Source organism: Leptidea sinapis, chromosome 30 (genome assembly GCF_905404315.1).
Source record: "Leptidea sinapis chromosome 30, ilLepSina1.1, whole genome shotgun sequence".
Taxonomy (NCBI): Eukaryota; Metazoa; Arthropoda; class Insecta; order Lepidoptera; family Pieridae; genus Leptidea; species Leptidea sinapis.
Window position 1 is genome coordinate 11,044,751 of NC_066294.1, and position 23,825 is coordinate 11,068,575.

General features: G+C 32.8%; 1 protein-coding gene across 1 annotated transcript; it reads right to left on the reverse strand.

Moving 5' to 3' along the window:
• Positions 1-1,966: 1,966 nt before the first annotated feature.
• LOC126973812 (lipopolysaccharide-induced tumor necrosis factor-alpha factor homolog) lies at positions 1,967-10,960 on the reverse strand. Its single transcript, XM_050821155.1, has 3 exons — positions 10,762-10,960; positions 4,465-4,731; positions 1,967-3,551 (listed from the first exon to the last, which is right to left on the reverse strand). The coding sequence occupies exons 2-3, from the start codon at positions 4,722-4,724 to the stop codon at positions 3,446-3,448; spliced, it is 366 nt and encodes a 121-aa protein (XP_050677112.1). The 5' UTR covers positions 4,725-4,731; positions 10,762-10,960; the 3' UTR covers positions 1,967-3,445.
• Between the last annotated feature and the right edge of the window lie 12,865 nt (positions 10,961-23,825).

The following is a 23,825-nucleotide window of genomic DNA, read 5'->3' on the forward strand; positions in this document are numbered from 1 at the left end:
TGCTGACTTCCATGAGTAAGGGATTATGCCTTTTAAATATGAGTGCCGGAATAAATGCGTTAGTTATTCAATGATCACCGCTGCGATATAAGATGTCTTTAAGCTTACGGACTGGGAATCAACATCAACGGCGAATACATCACTCACATTGGATTCGCAGACGACATCGTAGTTGAGACCATGGAAAACTTTAGTCATATGCTCGATGGCCTCAATAGCTTCTCAAGGAGTAAGTCTCAAATGAACATGGACAATACGAAGATCATGTCAAATGTCCATGTAGCACCTACTCCCGTAACAATTGGGAACTGTACTGTCGAAATTCAGTTAGACAGGTCCAATTCTGCAAAAGTGTCACTCGTCGAATCCAACTCAAATGGGCTGCGTTCGCAAAGCTCCGCAAAATCTTCTCGTCCCAAATCCCATATTGTCTGAAGACGAAGGCTTTCAACCAATGTGTGTTGCGGTGACTTGACAATGACTTACGGTACGCAGACATGGTCGCTAACTATGGCCCCGATGAGAAAGAGCGTCCTCTGAGCGAGGGCAATGGAGAGAATATAATCAGAAATCAGGAGATCCGTAGGAGAACCAAAGTCACCGAATGATTGCAAAACTGAAATGGCAGTGGGCTGGGCACACAGCTCAATGGCCAGGTGTTCATTGGGGCATTAAGTGCTCAAATGGTGACCACAACGATCATCAGTTATTTATTATTATTATTTATGGGATCGGTAACTTGAAAGCTGCCCTTTGATTTTGATGTCAAAGATTTGTAGAAATGCGTAGATTTTAGACGGGAGATTAACCGCTTTATGTATTGCGGTTCGGTTGTTATTCCTCTTTACAACTTTACAGTTCAGATCATTGGTACCCAGCGCCACAACAGAAGCTGGCCATATGACTATTATTTGCAATCCGCTGTTGCTTTGACAGTCGAATCGGACCAGGGCTGTAATCTGCCCCCGGTAGGCACTCTAAGGTTACTTTACATTACCCAAGGCTAGGATGCCAAATAGGATCGCCTCCTATCCCAAGCTGCTGACTCTAATTTTATATAACCGGGTGTACTTGAAAAAAAAAGTATATTGGGAGAATTTCACATTTATCATCTTACCATGATAAAAAAAAGTAAAATTTCTTTTAGCTAATTGTTAGTTTTCCGAAAACCTTAATTGTAGGCATTTTTAAAATGTGCATTGTTGATCGGATACTCAGTATAGTATTAATTCTGACAGTGGAATATAAAAGCAGTTTTGTAACTCAATTAAAAATCACTTTATTCACTTAGATCAAGGAAATGATATAATAATATGAATATCAAAAGATTTTCTTTTAACGATTTACCAGCACTTCAAAAATGATTGGACTTTAATGAGAAGAAATGGCAAGAAACTTGTTGCCACTCTTTTAACGACCGTTCCCAATATTCAGTATATGTCTCACTTGAGATAAAAATCGTAACCATCGTTGACCTTTCTATCCCAATAAACTTATCGACGGTAATTCACCTTATCCGTACACGCTTGTATCTGTCAATGGGACGACGTATAGCTTACCAGCGATTGAAGTTTGTATGGAAATTGCAATTCACGCGTCCCAATATAAGGCGATAAGAATGACTTATCGGGTAAATTGGGACAGCTTCAGAATATTAACAGCTAATTACTGACAGTAGAAGGTAGTAATTTATCTTCTTCGGAACAGCCGTAAATAAACATTTACAGCTCCATTGTATTACGAATTATTTTAATAACATTATAATGTTATGTTATGCATTAAGAATCCTCAAACGTCAAATACTCAATACTTTACACGAATAAGTAAAAAAAATGTAAATTAGTAAATGAAAACACAAGATTTATTGAGATTCACAAGACACAAAATCCACACACACTATAAATACATAATAGACGAGGTATAATTTAAGCATTTTATTAACAAAAAATATAAATAAAACTACAAGTTTATTACATAGGTGTATTAAATAACTTTAATTTCAAAACCTGAAACAAAGTTTCAAATTACAAAATCAGCCAGCCCCTAAGAAATTTTAATTTTAAAATACTTTTGACTCAGAATATTTTATTGCACGGATATTTTATATACAGTTCTATATATATAGTATAACACAGATAATAGAATTCATAATTGCTTTGTTACATAAAAATATAACTCTTAGGTGTTTATTAGTACCACCTATTTGTGCAACGATTTAATTTTAACACCATAACAAGGGAATATCTTCCAAACCTATTTGCAATCTTCCTGTTGAACGCTTTCTACCCCAAATTTGCCACGCTATGCACCAAAAATTTTCTTAAACTATATTAGTTCTATCAATTGGTTTATACCTCCACGTTTTGTGAGGAAATTGTCCGTTGGATAGATGAACAATTAATTGATCCTATAAGCTTTGGTTTATTTCTTTAAGAGCTACGGAAATCTTTAACCAGAGCAAACATAATTATTTATAAACCTCGCACCTTGAGATAGGGACAGTTTGCCATATCTTTAATGTCATCTGATAGCCCTAAGAGCAAAGAATGTCTGGCTGAAGACAAAACGGTCACTCCTATAATCCTGGAATGTCCAGGAGTGGATAGCCAACGGGAAAAACCTCAGTAAATACGAGATCATATTTTGAACTTCTGGAAGGAGCTGTCTAGTTGGATTAACTGTTATTAATTTACCAGTAGGAGGTATTTTGCACTGAATGCCGATTGCTTGGAGAGCACAGCGTCGCCCATTGCAAATGCCGTGGCTAGTGAAATTATTAGGCTAATTATAGATAACATCTTATGCCTCAAAGTGACGAGCGCTATTGTGATGCAGCAAATAATTTTGGGTACGATCAAGAATCCAGAGCGGCACTGCATTGTAATGGGCAGGGAGTATCATTTACTTCTATGTTGAATGTCGTGGTCGCCTCGACGATTTCATAAAAAAGGCAGAAAGTTTGAAAAAGCACCAATGTAAAGTTTCTGGCACTGTTTGCAATCTGACAACTGTCTGATGGCGTAAATACGAATAGGTTCTGTTGATTTGAACATATTTAATAATTTACTGCGCCACTGGGTACCACAACGGCGCCTATTTCTGCCGTGAAACAGTAATGTGTAAGCAATATTGTGTGTCGGCCTGAAGGGCGCCGTAGCTAGTGAAATTACTAGACAAATGAGACTTAACATCTTATATCTCAAGGTGACGAGCGCAAGTGTAGTGCCGCTCAGAATTTATGACTTTTTCAATAATCTTGAGCGGCATTGCATTGTAATGGGCAGGGCGTATCAATAATCATCAGCTGACATCCTGATCGTCTCGATCCTTATTTTCATAAAAAAAAATCAACTAAATAACTTATTATATTATGCATACATTTAATATTAGCTAGAAGTGCTACCAACGACGTTGTAATCTTAGGTTATTGGGCTTTAAATTGACATTAAGCACCTAAGTATGAACCAATATATGAATTACAGTTAGGACAATAATGTTCAGCGTTATTACAAGTATCAACACAATACGGTACACACGCGCAGGGCCAGCATCTGAAAAAGAAATAAATATTTATTAGAAGGGTTTTCTTTATACCAATACGGGACGAGACGAGCAGTACGTTCAACTGATAGTAATTGATACGCTCTGCCCATTACAATGCAATGCCTTTCAGGATTCTTGAAAAACCCAACAAATGAGCGGCATTACAATTGCGCTCGTCACCTTTAGATATAAGATGTTAAGTCTCATTTTCCCAGTAATTACACTAGCTACGGCGCCCTTCAGACCAAAACACAGTAATGTTTACACATTACTGCTTCACGGCAGAAATAGGCGCCGTTGTGGTACCAATAATCCAGCCGGCTTCCTGTGTAAAGGACACTCTCACTGGTCCTAATACCTAACAGAACAAGATTAATTCAAATTATTAATAAAAATATGTTTAGATCACAATAATTCGCTATCGAGGCGTCCAATGGCAAAACCGTACGTCAAATTCATGTTCTTTTAAATGTTAGTTTTAAAAGGGATCAGATCTAATGACCACCAAAAAACATTACCTTAAGTTCTTCCTATACACCAAAATCTTACTTTAAACTTACAATGACTATCTACTTAACTCAAGACTCAAATTGTATTACAAAATTTCAACACATACGCCGCTTTTAAATTATAATGACGGTGACAGCTTAGAAGCTTGTAGTTATTTTTATTTTTCCTGTATTTCGGTCTGTAGGGCGCCGTAGCTAGTGAAATTACTGGGCAAATGAGACTTAACATCTTATGTCTCAAGGTGACGAGCGCAATTATTGTAGTGCCACTAAGAATTTTTGGGTTTTGCAATAGTCCTGAGTGGCACTGCATTGTAATGGGTAGGGCGTATCAATTACCATCTGAGCTGAACGTCCTGCTCGTGTCGTCCTTTATTTTCATAAAGAAAGGAGGCACATTAAAAGTACTTACCCAACTAAACATAAAAGAATAGCGAACAAATGAGTTCTCATTGAAGGTATCCTCTCGACTCGAGTACTGATGTGTTGGCCGCAAGATTGACACACTGTTACTGTCGAAGCTGGTCCCATACTGTTGACAATGACTGGAACTATGGTCGGTCCACGTATTATATTCACCTGGGGTTGGTTCGTGACTGGGTAGGAAGGCTGTTGATGGCCAGGGTACGGTGGAGGTTGCTGAGGTGGGTAATTGTGAGATTCAGAGCCCATTTTGAATCTGGAATTAAAACATTTACATTAATATTATGAATTCATAGTTATTAAACAACTCAACGAATTGAATTATTTTATAGATTTATTTGTGCTCATAAATTTAGAGATACGTTTCTTGAAAATATTTAGCCAACCAGAAACTGAGGATATATTAGAATAACCACTTCAAGTATTTATAAAGAAACAAATCAAATCAAATCAAAGGTTTAATGAACTCATAATATTGATTAACAATGGCTTCATACACTTAGTTTGGTCATACACTTAATTTCATAGCAATAAATAAATAATTAAAACAAAGACTGAACTAAATGATTACTTTAAATAAGTTAGTAAAGCAGATAGATTAGTTAGCGGCCGTTTTAAATAACCTTAGTTTAACTTACTATAGGTAGACAAATATATCCTTTAACGCTTACTTATATTTCAATAACCTATCGTCTAACATCTAACCTATAATGGATATAACTATGGATACATAAGATCTTGTCATTAACGGCCTTTTCCAATATTCAGTCTATCTCTTACTTGAGATAAAAATCGTAACTATCGTTGACTTTTCTGTCCCAATAAACTTATCGACGGTAACTCACCTTATCCGTACAAGCTGTCTGTCAATGGGACGACGTACAGTACCAGCCATAGAAGTTTGTATGGAAATTTCAATTCACGCGTCCCAATATAAGGCGATAAGAAGTAGATAAAATTTATTAAATAGGATCGATATTAGATAGAGTCAATAAATTAGTCATCAATTAAAAGAATGAATAGAATATTTTCTTCAAATTGAATAGCTCACCTCATTGGTTTTTTTTTAATATAAAAAATATGGATTACAATGTGATATCGTACAATAAACATTTATAATTAAAGAGCCTGGGGGTGTTCGCTTTATTCCCAGTGCGTGGTGACATTAAGAAACTCGTTTGTGCTATAGTAACCTTTCCAACACAAACGTTTTTTAACAATTCTTTTAAATTTCGTAACACATTTGTTTTGTACATTTTCTAGGATCATATTGTAGAAGCATATACATCAAAAGACTTACTAACTCGACTCAACCGAGTAGTAGGCATAACAAGTTTATGTTTCTTCCTCGTGTTAACAGTATGAATGTCACAGTTTCTAGAAAATTCCTCAATGTGCTTATGAACATACAGAACATTATGTATTGAGAAGCAATAGTCAAAATTTTTTATTTCTTTAATTTTTTTTCTTAATGATTCTTTAAGACCTAGGTTATAAATCGCGTTTAACACCTGCATCCGTAATCGAGCGTCCCCTAGTAAAGCCAAATTGTTTTATATGACGTAACTTATAAGTGTTAAAGTGAGTAAGCATTTGGCTTAAAATAATTGTTTCAATAATTTTACTAAGGGTCGGCAGCACTGAAACAGGGCGATTTAAATATTGGTTTAATTTAATTTTATTTCCAAATGTCAGAAAACACGCCATGTTCAATACAGCTATTAAAAACTAGTGCTAGAAATGGTGCTATGACGTCAATAGCTGAACTTATTATTTTTACAGATATGCCCCATATATCAGCAGTTTTTTTTTATTTGTAAAGATCTGAAAGTTTTAATTATTTCTGCTGAGCTAACAACACTGAATTAACAATTTTGTTTACATTCCTTAATATTTTCCAAAAGAAGTGACTCAGCAACACTGGTGGAGAAGACAAGAGTGCCTGAGATATAAACTGTAATGTCAAAAAAAATACTCAAAAGCAGAAGTTACTTCCTCCTCAGAGTGGATTTTAGTATTGTTTATTATTAAATTATATTCAAACTTACAGTGTATCGCTCTTCCAGATTCCCAGTTAATAAGTTTCCAATTCATTTTTATTTTATTTTAAGCATTTTTAATTATTTCTCTATCCGACAGCGTTTGTATTCTGCTGTTGAGGAGTAAGGTTCGCAGCAGAGTAATTTTAATTTTACAACGGCTTTAGACTTTGAAATGATATGAAAATGATAAAATAGAAACTCTTTTACTTATATAAGCATTCATAAAAAGTCATAATTTATCAAAATTTTTGTAACAAAATCCTTTTCGTGCTATTTCATACCTTATGCTGCCTGTTCTTTAAGTCTATTATGTATTCTAGTCCTCATTTTGTATCTTATAAAAGTTCAAGTAAGTCTACAATGCAAGAGCCCAGTGATTATTAAAATCTATGTATTTTCTCCTCCTCAATGGCGATTATTACCACCAACCTATTATAACCAAAATATAAAAAAATATTAATTTTGATGATCTTTGGAATTTTATCGATCTAGAAGTTTAACATGCAACAGTGTAGAATTTTTATTACTTGTAATATCTTGTGAGTTGATTGAACGAAGATAAAAGTTTGATAGTATATAGTACGTAATGAAAATACCTGGAAATACATTTGTTGGTAATAAGTTTAGAATCGTAACCAACATAGTGAAATTGTTTCAATCTTAACAAACAATATTCTCGGAAGAGTTTATAATGAAAATTTATGTACTTTCAACTGTGTAAACTTTAATAAAATATTTATATATGATCATAATATTGATATTTCTAGAAATTTTCACTTTTATAAAACAACAGGTGTCCTTATCATTAAAAAGATTAAATATAGATTAGTAAATAAGTAATTAGGAGTTAATTCAGTATTTTTATTTCTATATTGTTTTTCGCATAAGTATTTTAGTTTAGTAATGTTATGAATAACTTTAATTTCGATTTTTAGACAATAAGGAACTAGACGAGTAGGACGTTCGGCTAATGGTAATTGATACGCCCTGCCCTTTACCATGTAGTGCCACTCAGGATTCTTGAAAAATTCAAAAATTCTGAGTGGCACTACAACTGCGCGCTTCTCCTTGAGAATTTCACTAGCTACAGCGCCCTTCTGACTGAAACACATTAATGCTTACACATTACTGCTTCTCGGCCAAAATAAACCGTTGGGGTACCTATAATCTAGCCGGCATCCTGTGCAAAGGAGCCTCCCACTGGTGAAACTTATGGTAACACTCATAATAGTTTATCTTATCCGTACATGTTAAGATATGTATCTAGTTGGTAAACATAAATAACATAATAATGAGATATGAATATGTTACTATGTAAGAAAATCTAGTTCTAGGTAATTACAAAGATAAATAAATAAAAGAAGAAGCAGAAACAAATATGGAAATGGAAATGACAATCCTTTGACATGCCACCCTGGTATTCATAGCCATACCAACACAACCTTCTTTGAAGGCAATCAGTACAGTAACATTGTTATTTTATATTTATTATATACTAGCTGATACCCGCGACTTCGTGACTTGCTTAGTCCTTACGTAGTACTTAGACAAATCTTTATTTCTTAAGACTTTATTAACTTTATATTAAATGAAGATATCGCTATATTTTATCAATTTATATAAAAATAATCTGATAGATAGATGTAAGTAATCTTACAACTATTAAATTGGTTAAAATAAAATTTATTTATTACCTCCTGAGAGAGTTGGAAAGATATGAAAAATCTAATTAGTTATTCATTTTAAACTATTATTTCAATTCTATTTCTGAACGACGCGACGATGTTGTTTTTCGTTAATTCCGAGCATATTCATATTAATTCACTTGGACTTTCACAAATAATTCAAGACCAAAATTAGCCAAATCGGTCCAGCCGTTCTCGAGTTTTAGCGAGACTAACGAACAGCAATTCATTTTTATATATATAGATTTTACCAGTGGGAGGCTCTTTGGACAGGATGCTAGATTATGGGTACCACAACGGCGCCAATTTCTGTCATGAAGCAGTAATGTGTAATTGAGACTTAACATCTTATGTCTCAAGCTGACGAGCGCAGTTGTAGCGCCACTCGAATTTTTGGGGTTTTTCAAGATACCTGAGCGGCACTGTATTGTAATGGGAAGAGCGAATCAATTACCATCAGCTGAACGTCCTGCTCGTCTCGTCCCTTATTTTCATTAAAAAAATGTTAGGAGATTGCCGTTAGTGACTAACTGAAATTGCTGGGTTTATGAAACCTAACAACGAAATTGCAATGCCGCTGAAAATTTTGGATATTTCGAGAATCGTGAGTACTGCATTTCATAAACACGCTGGCAAGGCCGAATACTGGTTAGGTATTATTGGTATTTGGCAATACCAATATTTTATATTAAACTATAGTTAAAAACAACGAAAATATTAACAGAAGTGACACAAAATATACGTTTATCAGATCAATGACGCATTTACATATAAAGACTTATCAGTATTTGAAAGAACACGAAAAATGACTCATAATTATTTTGAATTGAGCTCTCCGTTCAGTGAATAACAATTTAAATAAAACTTCATTTCTCACTCAACAATACATACGAGATCTATTTGAATAAAGAATATTACGCTCATTTTTACCAATTACAAAAATATTTTAATAATGACAGCTTAAATTAATCGCAGATTATTAATCAGTGATATCTGCTTAGTAAGTTTTAGTGAGGTGTACTACAATAAAATATATTATAATTATGTGACATCATCATCATTTCAGCCGGAAGACGTCCACTACTGGACAAAGGCCTCCCCCAAAGATCGCCACATCGACCACATCCAACCTATTCTGATGATCTTGACCAGATCGTCGGTCCATCTTATGGGGGGCCTATCAACACTACATCTTCCGGTACGAGTTCAAACTACTGAACCATTACCAGTGGGAGGCTCCTATCCACAAGATGCTGACTAGATTATGAGTACCACAACGGCATCTATTTCTACTGTGAAGCAGTAATGTGTCATTGTAATAAATGCATTACTGTGTTTCGGTATGAAACACTGCTTCACGGCAGAATTTATTATCTTCTTAATATATATAAATTACGTGACACGTTGTTTGTCCGCGATGGACTCCTAAACTACTGAACGGATTTTAATGGGGATTACTTCATGAAGTGCAGTTTGTTCCAACTTGAGAGATAGGATAGTTTTTATTATAATTTGGGACCCATAATTATTTTTATTTTCAATATTTGTTTTGAATGGAAATTTTTCTATGAGAGATAATTAGTGACGCACGGTTTGACAGTTCCGCTGTGAAACAATTTCATTATAACAACAGGGGGAATTTTTACAGAATATTTCTTGATATTTTGAAATATTATTGGCAAATTCCTATAAAACAGTATTTTTATATTATCTGCAGAACAACATCTGTCCGGTCAGCTAGTTATTAATATGAAATTAGGGTTATTATGAAGTTCAAGAATATGTAGATGATAAAAATGTATGGATATTGTCCATACATTTTTATCATCTACATATTGAAATAATACATATGAAAACTGAGTGAAAATAGGCGAGGCAAACTAGCAAAAATTGTTTTTCTCCATCAAGATAATGCCCTGCTCACAGGTCCGCTATTGCGATGACTGCAATAATTCGAGATGCTGACTTAAAAATATTTGAGTATCCTCCATATTTACTTGAACTCTAGCCCCCAGTGTTTTATATTATGTATAACCAAGTATAAAGGATTATTTGTAAAGACATAGATTGGAAGAAGATGATGAAGATGTAGTCGCTGAAATACATAAATTTTTATGTTTGCAGGATGAAGAATTTTTAACAAAAGAATACCCAAATTAAGAAAAAAATTATTGCGAAAAATAAGATTAGATCAAATAAAATTTAAGGGCATATGCATTCTCACCATTTACTGGACGCCACAAACGAAAATAAACTATAAATATATTTTTTAATAGCTGTTTATAAGCCCGTATTGTTTTTCACCTAAGTATATGCTTAAAGTGATGGCCTTGCGATAAAATTTTCACTTATTCATCCTTGTATATTCTTTCGACACAACACTACCTAACACACCTATTATTCGCTACTATTGTATCGCATTTGACTAATTAAAAACTACCACAGTTCGTGTTTTGTTAATGTTGTTTGACAAATGCGAGCACTAGGAATACATTAACAATTATCAAACATGACAAATATATGAATATTTAATGTATTAGGTATAATAATAATACTTACATTACTGTTTTTCTAATTATTACTTCACTTTTTAATTGCTCAGTAAAACAGTGCACGTGTTCAGGCTTTGAGTTCGACTGATCTATAAATGAAACGAATGTTGTCGCGACTGATAGTGTCCGTTATTGGTTGATAACAATGTTCGCTTTATCAGCACATACCTGAAGATTGTTTCGCAACGATAAATAAAATATGGTGCCTGTGAAAAAATATCGGCGGAATAAAAAACTATGAAAAATTTTTTCTTAATAGGAATAGTAATTACTATGGTTTCATAAATCGAAGACTTTTTATGTTAATCAACAGTTCTAGCATAGTTTATTTGTCACTTAAAATATAATATAATATTTAAATTCAATGTGAGAGTCAAATAAACCTTAATGAGGCTTTAACAAAGTGCTTTTGAATCGTCGCAAAAAAAATATTTTTAATTACTGATTATACTATAATATGTTCGGAAAAGTAGAGCTCGTAAGAAAATTAACGGCACTTTTTAAATTAGAGTATTTTACAATGGCTATAATATACAACAGAACATACCAAATTAGTTTGTAACGTGCTGGACTAATTTGATAGGGTGAATAATAAAAATTAATTACTTACATATTACTAAAAAATTTTTGAATGATGTAATGTTGGGTATCGAAATCAATTTAATCTAGAATGCCGTGCATATGCATTGACTTTTAGACATTGATTAGCTATAAGGGAAATGTTATTCGAGATCAAAAATATAAACAAAGTATTGTCACTGTCAAAATGACAATTCAGGGGAAATCAACATTTTTCTAGATGATAAAAAATTATTTTGATTCATAATAAAAATAAAAATAAATATTTAAGTAACGAATGTATTTATTTAATAATGCTTTATACTTTTAATTGTCACCTGCAATTATATAATTTTAATGTCAATGTTCGCTCTCTGGATTGGGGTGAAGAAGAGCCGGGGGGAAGAGCTTGACTGTTATTAAAAATTGAGTCACCGAATCTATAAGGTGGTCAACGACACAATTTTTGTGCTTCTTTGTAAAAGTCACGTTTTGATATATTATGTTGCTGTCGTCGCCTCTTTTAAACTCTCTTCAAATGATTTTACCATTTAAACTAAAAGTTTTATTGTTCAAACTAATTTGATGGGATTGAGTTCATAATGATAAGGGAGTAGTAGTAGGATGGTGACGCCAACGAAATAAAAAAACATAAACATAATAAAAAAAAATTAAGACCACATTCAATAACGACGAACATCAGATAACGCACAAAATAAAATGGCTACCAGTCATTCCTGTCACTACGTCAATTATTTTTTTAATATTATTACGTTACATATAACCTTTAGAGGAGCCAAATGTTTGAAGCTCCTTTATTATTGCCAGTACCATAGCAAATAATGCACAATTAAATTTAAAAAAAAATTACATTTTATATTCAGATGTATTTTCAGTACATTACAAAAAGGAAACATTGTGCAATATTAATTTTTATGTATTTAAATTTTAAAAGTAAATTTTAGTACTTTCCGATACCCAACTTGGCCATGGTACTACTAATACTAATAATAATAAAAAACTATTTTTAGTTGGCAATACCATTGTTTATAATTTTGATCTCGAACACAGACGTATAATGGGAACATCATAACGTACTAGGGTTTTTAATAAATGTAAGTAAGCAAGGGCTTCAGTCAATACGTGATCTCATGATAATTACGTTATATACTAGCTGACCAGACAGACGTTGTTCTGTACATAATAAATATAATACCGTTTTTGATGAATTTGTCAATAATTTTTCATAGTAACATAATAATATGCTCCTTGTTGTTATAATGAAATTGTTTCACAGCAGAACTGTCAAACCGCGCGTCAAAAATACTCTCACAGAAAATATGTCCAAACAAAACAAATATTGAAAATAAAAATAATTATGGGTCCCAAATCGAAATAAAAACTATCCTATCTCTTAAGTTGGACTAAACTGCACTCCATGAAGTTATCCCCATTGAAATCCGTTCAATAGTTTAGGAGTCCATTGAGGACAAACAATGTGACACGAGATTTATATATATTAAGATTATGAAAGCAGTTCTTACAATGTTATTGATATGAAGGGTTAAATGTAATTTACTATCCAACATAATACCTAGGTCCTCAACAGATAAAAAATTACATATTGCAACTTAACGTAGAAAAAAACTTTAATTGATTTATTAATATAATTACATTACAATCCACTAATTATTAAAAAATTATAAAAATTGCATTTTACAGCTAAAATGTACGTTTTCTGCAGGTATCAAATAATCAATTACGGTCCTCACGGATTAAACTTATGAAACTATGAAATTTGTAACTGACTTAGATATTTTTGCTCATCAGAATATAATAAAAATAAAAATATTATAATGATGATAGCACTTCTATAAATAGTTAAGATAGATGATAAATAGCAAAGGTTCGAGTAATGATCCTTGAGGCACGCCTTGCGTTACATTTATACTCACCGACTAAAAACTCATTAAAAATAACTTTTTCAGTTGTTTTTGTAATATATATCAAGAAAACTAGCGTCACAAGTTATGTAATACACGAACAGGTAAGCACTTTACTTAGCAAAATTTCATAATCTAACTTGTTGTATGCCTTCTTTACATCTGTGTTAATCAGATTGGTTAGCACGTAAATCCATGTTAGTGAAGAAAATTTAATAACGATGTTAATAGTAGATCGGTTTTTGACGAAAACATATTATTCCTGAAAATTGATGCAATGGATAACAGGATAGAGTTCGCTGTGAACAGGTCGTTCCTTTAACGCTTTACTAAAAAAAAACACGGTAGTTTTCTACGTTCTACTTGGAGCTACTTTTATGTACATAATAAGCTACTTTTACACGTTTCCATACTTCAAGGGAATATATCATAATAGATACATATTTTATTAAAATACTTAAAAAAATATGCCAACTCAAACATGCGTATACATTTTATAAATATAGTGCAAAACATAGAAAAGATTATTTTTTCTCTACAATATTTAGGAGTTACTCCCAAGTTAAACAAAAATATTGCGAATTTCAATACATATACACCTGATGTAATATCAATATTATGAGAGATCTTGTGGTTACTCATAGAGAAAAATTATTATTTATTTTAAACAAATTTTCTTTGAAGTATTTTGAATGATTTTACACTTTTAAGATATTTCTTGATTTGTTGTTGAAAAAACCAAAACGATTTCCTTCTTTTAGACATAGACTGCATCTTAAGTTTATAAAAGGATATAATATGTCGAACCACAAGCCTCCTCCTTTTTGATTTTGGTTGAAAATGAGTTTCAATGGTCACGAAAACTATTACTTCGCGAGTGAAGTCACAGGCGACCGCTAGTAACTAAATAGTATTACGAACTCAAATAAAATCAATAAACTTGTTTGCAGTGCATTTATTAGGTTCAGTATGAATAGATCGCGCGTCGATGTCAAACTGAAGATAAGTTAATCTTGATGGAAAACATATTAGACTAATGGATGAACACGGACAAAACACATCCCTAATCTATCATTTAGAGAGAACTCATTGCTTCGAATGGATCTGTCTGGATATTCTCTTAGAAGTTTCTTATATACAACTTTCAACATACTTTCATCTGAAATAACTTTGTCTGTTAATTATTATTATAATTAATTAGATAGATCTAGAGTATTGATGATTTGATGGAGTTATTAATTATGTGAATACGAACCTTAATATATTTGCTAAGAGTTTTAAGACTGGTAGATTTTATCTTGACTAGTTCTAAATTTTAATTATTATTAAAAATAAAATTTTTTACTCAAATAGATATAATATGAAAAGAGTTACGTACGAAATTACAACATGTTTAGACTATAATCGATTTGAAAGCTAGACATCTGTGAGAATTGGCAAGTATTTCAAATACGCTTTTAAAAAAAATATTCATATTAAACCACTAATCACAGATCAAATCACCTAAAATATTGCTAGCGAAGCTATACAATGTCCTTTTAAGAGACAATACAACAGCAAACGTACGCAATACATACAGTACTTGTATAGCGGTATATATTTGCGTGGCAATCAATCGATTTCAATTCACTAATGATCACCAAATTGAATGCACATGAAATGATACTCATATAGAATGATATATACGCGTCACATTTCATCTGACTATTGGTTGAAATCATGAGCGCTTAATACAGCATAGAGGGTAGGAGCTCACAAAGGGCCTCTATTTGTCCTACACCCGACTCTGAGCAAGCAATCGCCTAATTGAAACGTCGGCATCACTCCACCTACAATGTTCCTGATTCATGTGAAATTTGATGACCTATTATTGCTACTGTGAGATTCTAAATATGTATAATAATTTTGATTATTGCTTGATAAAAATCACGAAATGGTCGAGAATTTTATCAGTGTATGTCGTGCTGGTGATTCGAACGGATTTTATTACGTTGTGCCACGTTTCCATATAATATGATAGAAACACGATACAATATAAAATGCAAAAGGGATTGACAGTTGTATCAATGCACAGGCCAGACACTTAGGGATAGAAACTTAAAATTTTGCACACTTATTCCACTTTTAACTGATACACACACTACATTACATACACTAAGGAAGGATTCTACAAAATTTAACCCCCAAGAGGGTGTAATAGGGGATAAAAGTTTGTATGAAACTTTTTATTCTCTGGACATATTTGCGTACTCAGTATGGTAAAAATTATGAGTAACGTATTTCAGCGTTTTCCAGAAATTCAGCACCTAATAGGGTAAAATAATAAACACACAGGTGAAATCCTTAGGGCTAGTAACTTAAAATTTCGCACACGTATTCTTCTTACGACATAGGAATCCACTAATGAAGGGGTTTTTTCAAAATTCAACCACCAACCGGGTGGAGTAGGGAAAAAACTTTGCATGAAATTTTATATTCCTTCCACATATTTGCATGAAATTTTGTATAAATTGAGTACGGTGAAAACATGGAGTTACGTATTTATCACGATGCTGCCATTTCATTTCATTTGTTCATATATTTATTATTTTCTAGTTGACCCGACAGACGTTGTTCTGTATATAATAAATAAAATGGTATTTTTATGAATTTGTCAATACTATTTTATAACATCAAGAATTATTTCCCCTGCTATAAATATGCTCCCTGTTGTTGTAATGAAATTGTTTTACAGCAGAACTGTCAAACCGTGCATCAATAAATTCTCTCATAGAAAATATGTCCATACAAAACAAATATCGAACGACGGGGGACACATCAAAGGAAAAACAAAATTGTTGTTTTTATTTATTTCCGAACACTTTCAAATTTATTCACCTTTTAAACCTTCCCTGGACTTCCACAAATAATTCAAGACCAAAATTTGCCAAATAGGTCCAGTCGTTCTCGAGTTTTAGCGAGACTAACGAACATCAATTCATTTATATATATATAGACTAGTTGACCCAACAAACGTTGTATTGCCATATAAAGTAATAAGAAAATTAATAATTAAAATTTTTGGGGTATAAAAAATAGATGACGACCTATTCTCAGACTATATATTTAGGTTATATAGTTATTTTATAACTATCTATCAGCTGTTATATTTCTGAATGTTGGCCAAGAAGTGCTTAGTATCATTTAGAAAGAAAGATATATAAAATCTAATTAGTTTTTTTTTTAATTATTGTTTCAATCTGATTTCTGAACGATGGGTGACTCATCAAAGGAAAAAAATAATTTTTGTTTATATTTATTTTTTCCGAGAATTTTCATATTTATTCACCTTTTACACCTTCCCTGGACTTTCACAAATAATTCAAGACCAAAATAAACCAAATCGGTACAGCCGTTCTTGAGTTTTAGCGAGACTAACGAACAGCACTTCATTTTTATATACATAGATTATAATTACATATATTGTTCTTCATGCCTAATATCAATTTACAGTGTCAGTCTCAAAAACAGAAACAAAGAGGCACCTTTAATGTATTAAATTCCTCTGGATGGCTCAGTAGAAAATCCTGTGCAGAGTCATTCAGTGATTATCTTCTGCTATGTAATTTCATTTAATGTTAATAATGAGTGAAATAGAACTAAAACTGATAACTAAAACAATATCTATCTGACTTTAAAGTATACCTATCTTATAATAATAATAAGAAACTTTTAAAAATATATAGCAATAGATAAAGCAAATAGTTATAAATAAATAAACATATTTAAATAAAATATATATATTAAGTTATTTTAATTTTATTAAGTTATAGTTATTTCTGCAGTGAAGCAGTAATTACTGTGTTTTGGTATGAAGGGCGCCGTAGCTAGTGAAATTACTGGGCAAATGAGACTTAACATCTTATGTCTCAAGGTGACGAGTGCAATTGTAGTGCTGCTAGAAATGAGCGAGAAACCTGAGCGGCACTGCATTGTAATGGGCAGTCTCATCCTTTATTTTCATAAAAAAAAGAAATGTTAAGGCAGTTCTAAAGTAAACGTGCGCGAAAGAAGCCAAGAGTAATCGCACGTAAAAGTTTCCGTACTATAAAGAGTGTGTATTTTTCAAAAATGGTCTTAAAGAAACCTTTTTAACCGATTTCAAAAGAGGAGGAGGTTCTCAATTCGTCGGTATGTTTTTTTATGTTTGTTACCTTTACCAGAACTTTCGACTGGGTGAACCAATTTGGATAATTCTTTATTTTATTTTATTGGTTGTGCTACCCATGTGGTCCAATTGCAATTTGGTCCAGAACTGACAGTGAAATCCATGAGAAAACTATAAGTCTTAAAATTAAAAAGTTTAAAAATAATTGCGTATTTTATACAATGTAATTAATTAATTTAATTCTAGTTACGATTATTGTTATCTCTCTCTCGGGGCCGCGGCGGAAGGACACCGATTCCAAAAATAACAATAATCGTAACTAGAATTAAATTAATTAATTACATTGTATAAAAATACGCAATTATTTTTAAACTTTTTAGTGCATATCTATTGTTTTGCAATAGTGTTTTTGAAGTCAGTTGTCTTTTTGTTAAATTTTTTTTCTTATTTTCATGTCGGCCATTTTGAAATTCAATCTTTAAATTGTGTCCAGTTGATTCTGAGACTATCATCAATAACTTCACAAAACATTACCTCTTTATTTTTTTGGTAAACAAGGATGGATAATAAGAGACGTGCACTAATTTAACTTTCACTTTTTGTTGACTCACTTACACTGTAACTTATAGAACCCGTTAGAATTTTTTTTGGGAGAGAAGCAAAATACATTTACGTATTGAAGACCCCGAAACGGGGCCCATAATATGGCGGACTCACTTGCGCGGGTGTCCGCGTCCTACCGACTTATAACTCCTCTATGCTGTCAGCCCCGAAGGCTTTTACAGCAACATAGGACGTGGATTGTGGAGGCCGCAAAGTCTATGCAACAACAGTCACGGAGCGTCTCCTAAGAAGACTCGTTCCAATTTTACCGATTAGAAGTGCATGGTCGGAATATAGGAAAAAAGCAATATGGTCTTCTGTTAGTGCGTTGTAAGAATTGCACAGCGCCATCTATAGGTTTTCTAGGAACTAATTTTACCTTGAGAACACAACACAACACTAGTACGATTTAAACTTAACAATACATAATATATAGTATTTCATAGCTGCACAAAATGTGTGGCTGCAAAAGTGAAATTAAAAATAAACAGCTACAAGCCAGCTACGGTTGAAAAGTTTTGCGACACACTCAATATGACCGTGAGTCGGGACTCGGGAGGGCTCAGGGCACTCCTATATGCCATAACTTTATTATTGCTATTCAGTTTATACGCCACGCCAGGTAAGAGTGCCAAAGCTTTTACTATTTTGTTTGAAACTTTATATTTAGAATTTCATTGAGCAATCTAATACACCAAGTTATTTTATTATTGAAGTGAAGACTTACATTTGGCTGAGAACTTTAATTTGTAATTATTGAATGGGACTGAGCTGTCACGTTCAAGTATTTAATTGTTTATAAAAAAAAATTATGACCAGCTTTACTGATAACTATTGACAGTTAGGTTTATATTTGCATGAAAGAGATTGTAAGACAGTTAGTTATCTGTTAGTGTCTAATAAAATGATAAAAGTTACTTATGGTCAAAACTGCTTATATTCATTAGACGAATATTTTCAATAAAAAATTGACAATTATTTTTAAATATTTATTAATATAATAAATAATACTGCTACTAATCTTTTGTTAAATTGATATTATTGTAACTTATGATTTAGAAATATATTTTGTAAAATTTGCAAGTGATAAATGTGGCAAACCACGGACTAGTAAAAAAATAAGGACTCCGTGTCACCTTACAAAACAGTTTAGCACCAAAACAAGCCGATTAACGTGTAAATACATAGCCCCACGCACACAATTACACAACAACAAGCCGATAGGCGGCCTTTAAGAGAATTATCATCGTCTATGACAGATCAGTTTGCGTCTCAATAAAATAATTTAAAAATGCCGTCGTGCGATGTGAAATGTGTGAAAACGATACTATATAAGTATCTGTAGTAGTATATATGCTTATTTAAGGGAGTAAAAATTGTGTAACTAGTATCCCCCGTAACCGCACACACTCTAGCATAACGGTGCTTCATTTGCTAATATCACGGCGCGGAGTCCTTCTTTTTTTACTCGTCCGTGTTGGCAAACGTGGACTTTATAATATTTATGTAACATCAATGGAACATGTTTATTGCAAGTAAAAGCTTTCCCTTGAGGAAATGTTTGTTCGAGCGAATCTCGACTTATTTGTAAGTCGAAATTAATATTAAAAATTACATACTATGGAGTTAGCCACCACGTCTGCGTACCGTAAGTCATCACTGGCAACACACACTGGTTGAAAACATTCGTGTTCAGACACTGTGGTTTTTTGTTGCAATACGAATCAATTAAGAATGATATAGTGAAAGTGATTGCCATTTGGTGTCGAGACACTTGGCCCGTGGGGCCCAGAGGCGCGGAGAATGTTCAAAATACTATCTTCGCGCCTCAATAAGGCTACTGGAAACCCAAGCGTTGGCAGCTATTTCGGTCAACGGATCAGCCTTGCTATCCAACGCGGTAATGCTGCCAGTATTCTTGGTACGCTTCCACGTAATGATAGTTTTAATTTTATGTAATCGTAGAATTGTAAATATAGTTATAAGATTTGTTTTGCTCGCCATATATATTTTATTAAACAGCAATTCACTCATTTCCCTTGAGTTCGATGCCATGTTCAATACAAATAAGATTATACCTATAAACTTGCAAGTTTTCATTTCTAGGGTTGCCAAAGAAGGCGATAAATCAGAATACATTAAATATACGAGTATTATAAATATGGAATATTTGTTAAGTAAATAGTTATAACAGAAATTACCTCGATAATAAACAAATTTATACATAATTTGTTCAAAAGCATATATTTTAGTTTATATTTGACAGCCCTGGATATTCCGAATCTATTCGTTACGTACCTGGCTGACGCGCCTCAGGCATACATTGCGTCTTACTCATTGACCAACATGATTAGAGCTTTGATTATACATAGATTGCTGATCTCTTCAACACCAGAAACAGGGAACAGAGCTCAATATATATTGGTAAATTACTTAGCAGGTTAAACCGTATTTGCTAATGGAATACAGATGTGACGACGAGCTCCACCGTACATTCTGAGGTTCACCGTATTACCAACACCTCGTTACTGTTATCCTATATTAACACGGTTTGTTAACTTCGAAATAACGCTACGAAAATAACAAGCATTATGAATGCTTGATGGCAGCAATTTCCTCTATTATTATCACGAAATTCATTTCATTTTACTTTGTAAAGCTGTGCACGAAATATAAATAATATTCTGTAGATCCTTGGGGTATTTTAAACTATACTAACAAATGTAGAAAGATGTATGTATATTTTGATTGGTGTTTCATGTTAGCATAATAAAAAATAATACTAAATCACTTATCGCTGTTGGTATAAGTCACCTGTGAGGCGACATATTTTACAAGTATACGTTTATAAGCTTCGACTGCTATACCTATACATTACCGCATTTACTCCATTTTTAATTAATCTGGTTCAATAAGCAGCAATAAAAGGCACAAAAAGGCATTAATTTTCCCAAAATTTTAGATTCCTTTAGAATTCTTTTAGATGTCTTTTCTAATATACTAGACACTACTCCCAGCATTTTTTTTGCGCTCTTTTTAATGAAATATACAATACAATGTTGAACAATTCAGTTTAGTTTATTCTGTTTAGGCTACATATTAAATTTAGAACCCATTTCGGACAGTGACAGTTGACACACGACTAAGGACAGAAGTGTGCTTACATTGTTTTAAGCACACTTGTATAAAAAAAGTGTGTGTGTACTTATGTATGCACGCATGAAGTTATACTTCTTTGGCCTAACAAAGCAAAAATCCTTAATACTATTTATATTTAGTGCTATTCTACGTTTGTAGAAAGAACAATATTGTAAAAATCTTGCAACGATGGCTTTGACAATTTATTATTAAATAAAGAATACGGCTGTACGGGCTTGAACCCTTTGCCTATCCTAATAATGGATGAAGATACCAAAAAAAAAGAATGAATGTTGCAAACGTCAGAAAATTTTAAGAACCAACTTCACCATGTTACTTTTGTGTTATAGTGATGCGCGCGCATCTTAAAATTTCACTGTCATTTATTTTTTATAACGCGCCTAAAGAAGTATAACTTCAAAAACTTTTGAAGTATTGTACTTCCAGTGGGAGGCTCCTTTGCACAGGATGCCGGCTAGATTATGGGTACCACAACGGCGCCTATTTCTGCTGTGAAGCAGTAATGTGTAGACATTACTGTGTTTCAGTCTGAAAGGCGCCGTAGCTAGTGAAATTTCTGGTATCGTGTCTCAAGGTAACGATCGCAGTTGTAGTGCCGGTCAAAATTTTTGGAGTTTTTCAAGAATACTAAGCGGCACTGCATTGTAATGGGCAGGGCGCATCAATTACCATCAGTTGAACGTCCTGCTCGTTTCGTCCCTTATTTTCATAAAAAAAAATTGATTATTCACAAAACAACGGTGTTGGCTTCGTATTAAATCTATAGGTAAATATTATCTTTATTCGCAACACAAACAATAAAACATTCTTTCTTTAACCACCTGTCAAACTCTTTCACGGAACGTGGCTTGAAAACTTTATATTAAGTTCGGGAAATTACCTGAAGGGCTTAATTAGGGTTCCTCGTTACCAAATACCTTTACGAGTCAATAATAAATTAACACAACCGCGTTGCGGTTAACTGGATATCTTATAAACGTGGCTTGGTAAATATCTCTTTGAAATTGTTTTGACTCTAATAGCCAGTCAATTAATTGGACTTTCGACTTGTGTTGGCACTTTATGGATGCCTCTAATCTATATTGTTTATGAGAATTTGTTTTGTGCTAAGCTAAGGCTTTTTATTAGTTAGTATATGAAATAATGTTAGACCCACTTTTGGTTGGTATTTACTGCTCTAGCAATAAAGATATTTATTTATTAATTGGTTCCCAAACAACATACATGTATTTATCATTACAAGACAAGGCTAGTTTAAGTAAATCATAATCCAAATGATTTGAGTTTTCTTTATTGTTAATTCCGCCAATATTTGTCTTTAAACAATTCGACACGTGTTTCGCCTCTACACGAGGCATCCTCAGGACATGTTGAGTCGCCAAAATCTGGCACGACACATATTTATGGATTTCCGCAAAGTAACGCCTACTTCAATAATTTTTTTTAAGTAAATCATGATTATCATATACTTCAATTAAATGGAAATAATAATGATGGCTAAAATAAATATAGATTTATATAATACAATAGGTTATTTTATATTACTATCACGACTTAGGAAAATACATGTAAACGTGTTAACTTATAAAAAAAATAAACAAAAATTTAAAACACACATAAGAAGATAAATTTTATACAAAAAATAGTATAACATACAATAAGCCAAAACTGATAGACATTTCAAAATACATAAATATGAAGCACGTAAAGATAAGATAAGATTTACCAGTGGGAGGCTCCTTTGCACAGGATGCCGGCTAGGTTATGGGTACCACAACGGCGCCTATTTCTGCCGTGAAGCAGTAATGTGTAAACATTACTGTGTTTCGGTCTGAAGGGCGCCGTAGCTAGTGAAATTACTGGGCAAATGAGACTTAACATCTTATGTCTCAAGGTGACGAGCGCAATTGTTGTGCCGGAATTTTTTGGGTTTTTCAAGAATTCTGAGTGACACTACATTGTAATGGGCAGGGCGTATCAATTTCCATCAGCTGAACGTCATGCTCGTCTCGTCCCTTTTTTCATAAAAAAAAAGCTAAATCTCTAACTGGCAGTGTTTAAAAATAGGCGTCGAAAACTCCAAAGACTATTAAAAAACACATCTATACAGTTATTGATATTTCATATTAATAAATTATATTGAATTTGTTACAAAGTTATTTTTAACCGACTTCAAACAGGAGGAGGTTATCAATTCGATCGGTATTTTTTTTTATTTATGTACACCGATTACTCTGAGATTTATGATCCGATCTACGTAATCCTTCTTTTGTTTGATGCGAAATAGATGCCAATTTTACATAGTTTGGCCCAGTAGTTTTCATTTTATGAACATTTATATTATGAAAAGTTTCGTCTACCTGGATGACATAATTGTTCTGTGTACGGCTTTTTTTTTGGAGTTTTCATTCAGGTTGATTATAGATATATAGAATTAGTGTTAGATAAGAGATACATCTATATATCTCCATCTACATATATTATGAGCCAAGGATTAGATTTCGCGGTTCAAATATTCACTCTGAAATGAAATGAATTGAACAAAGCAAAAAATTGTTTTGGAATAGGGTATGCCCAGATCTTAAATATTACATTGTATACTCTATCCAGCTTATATTTAAAGCATGCAAAAACTTAACACTTATTTAAATATTCTATATA

Excerpts from the sequence above, each read along its gene's own strand:
- LOC126973812 (XM_050821155.1), bottom strand. The coding sequence starts at position 4,724 with ATGGGCTCTGAATCTCACAATTACCCACCTCAGCAACCTCCACCGTAC. Across the intron at positions 3,552-4,464 it reads ATTCTTTTATGTTTAGTTGG|ATGCTGGCCCTGCGCGTGTG; the intron begins GTAAGTACTTTT and ends TTTCTTTTTCAG.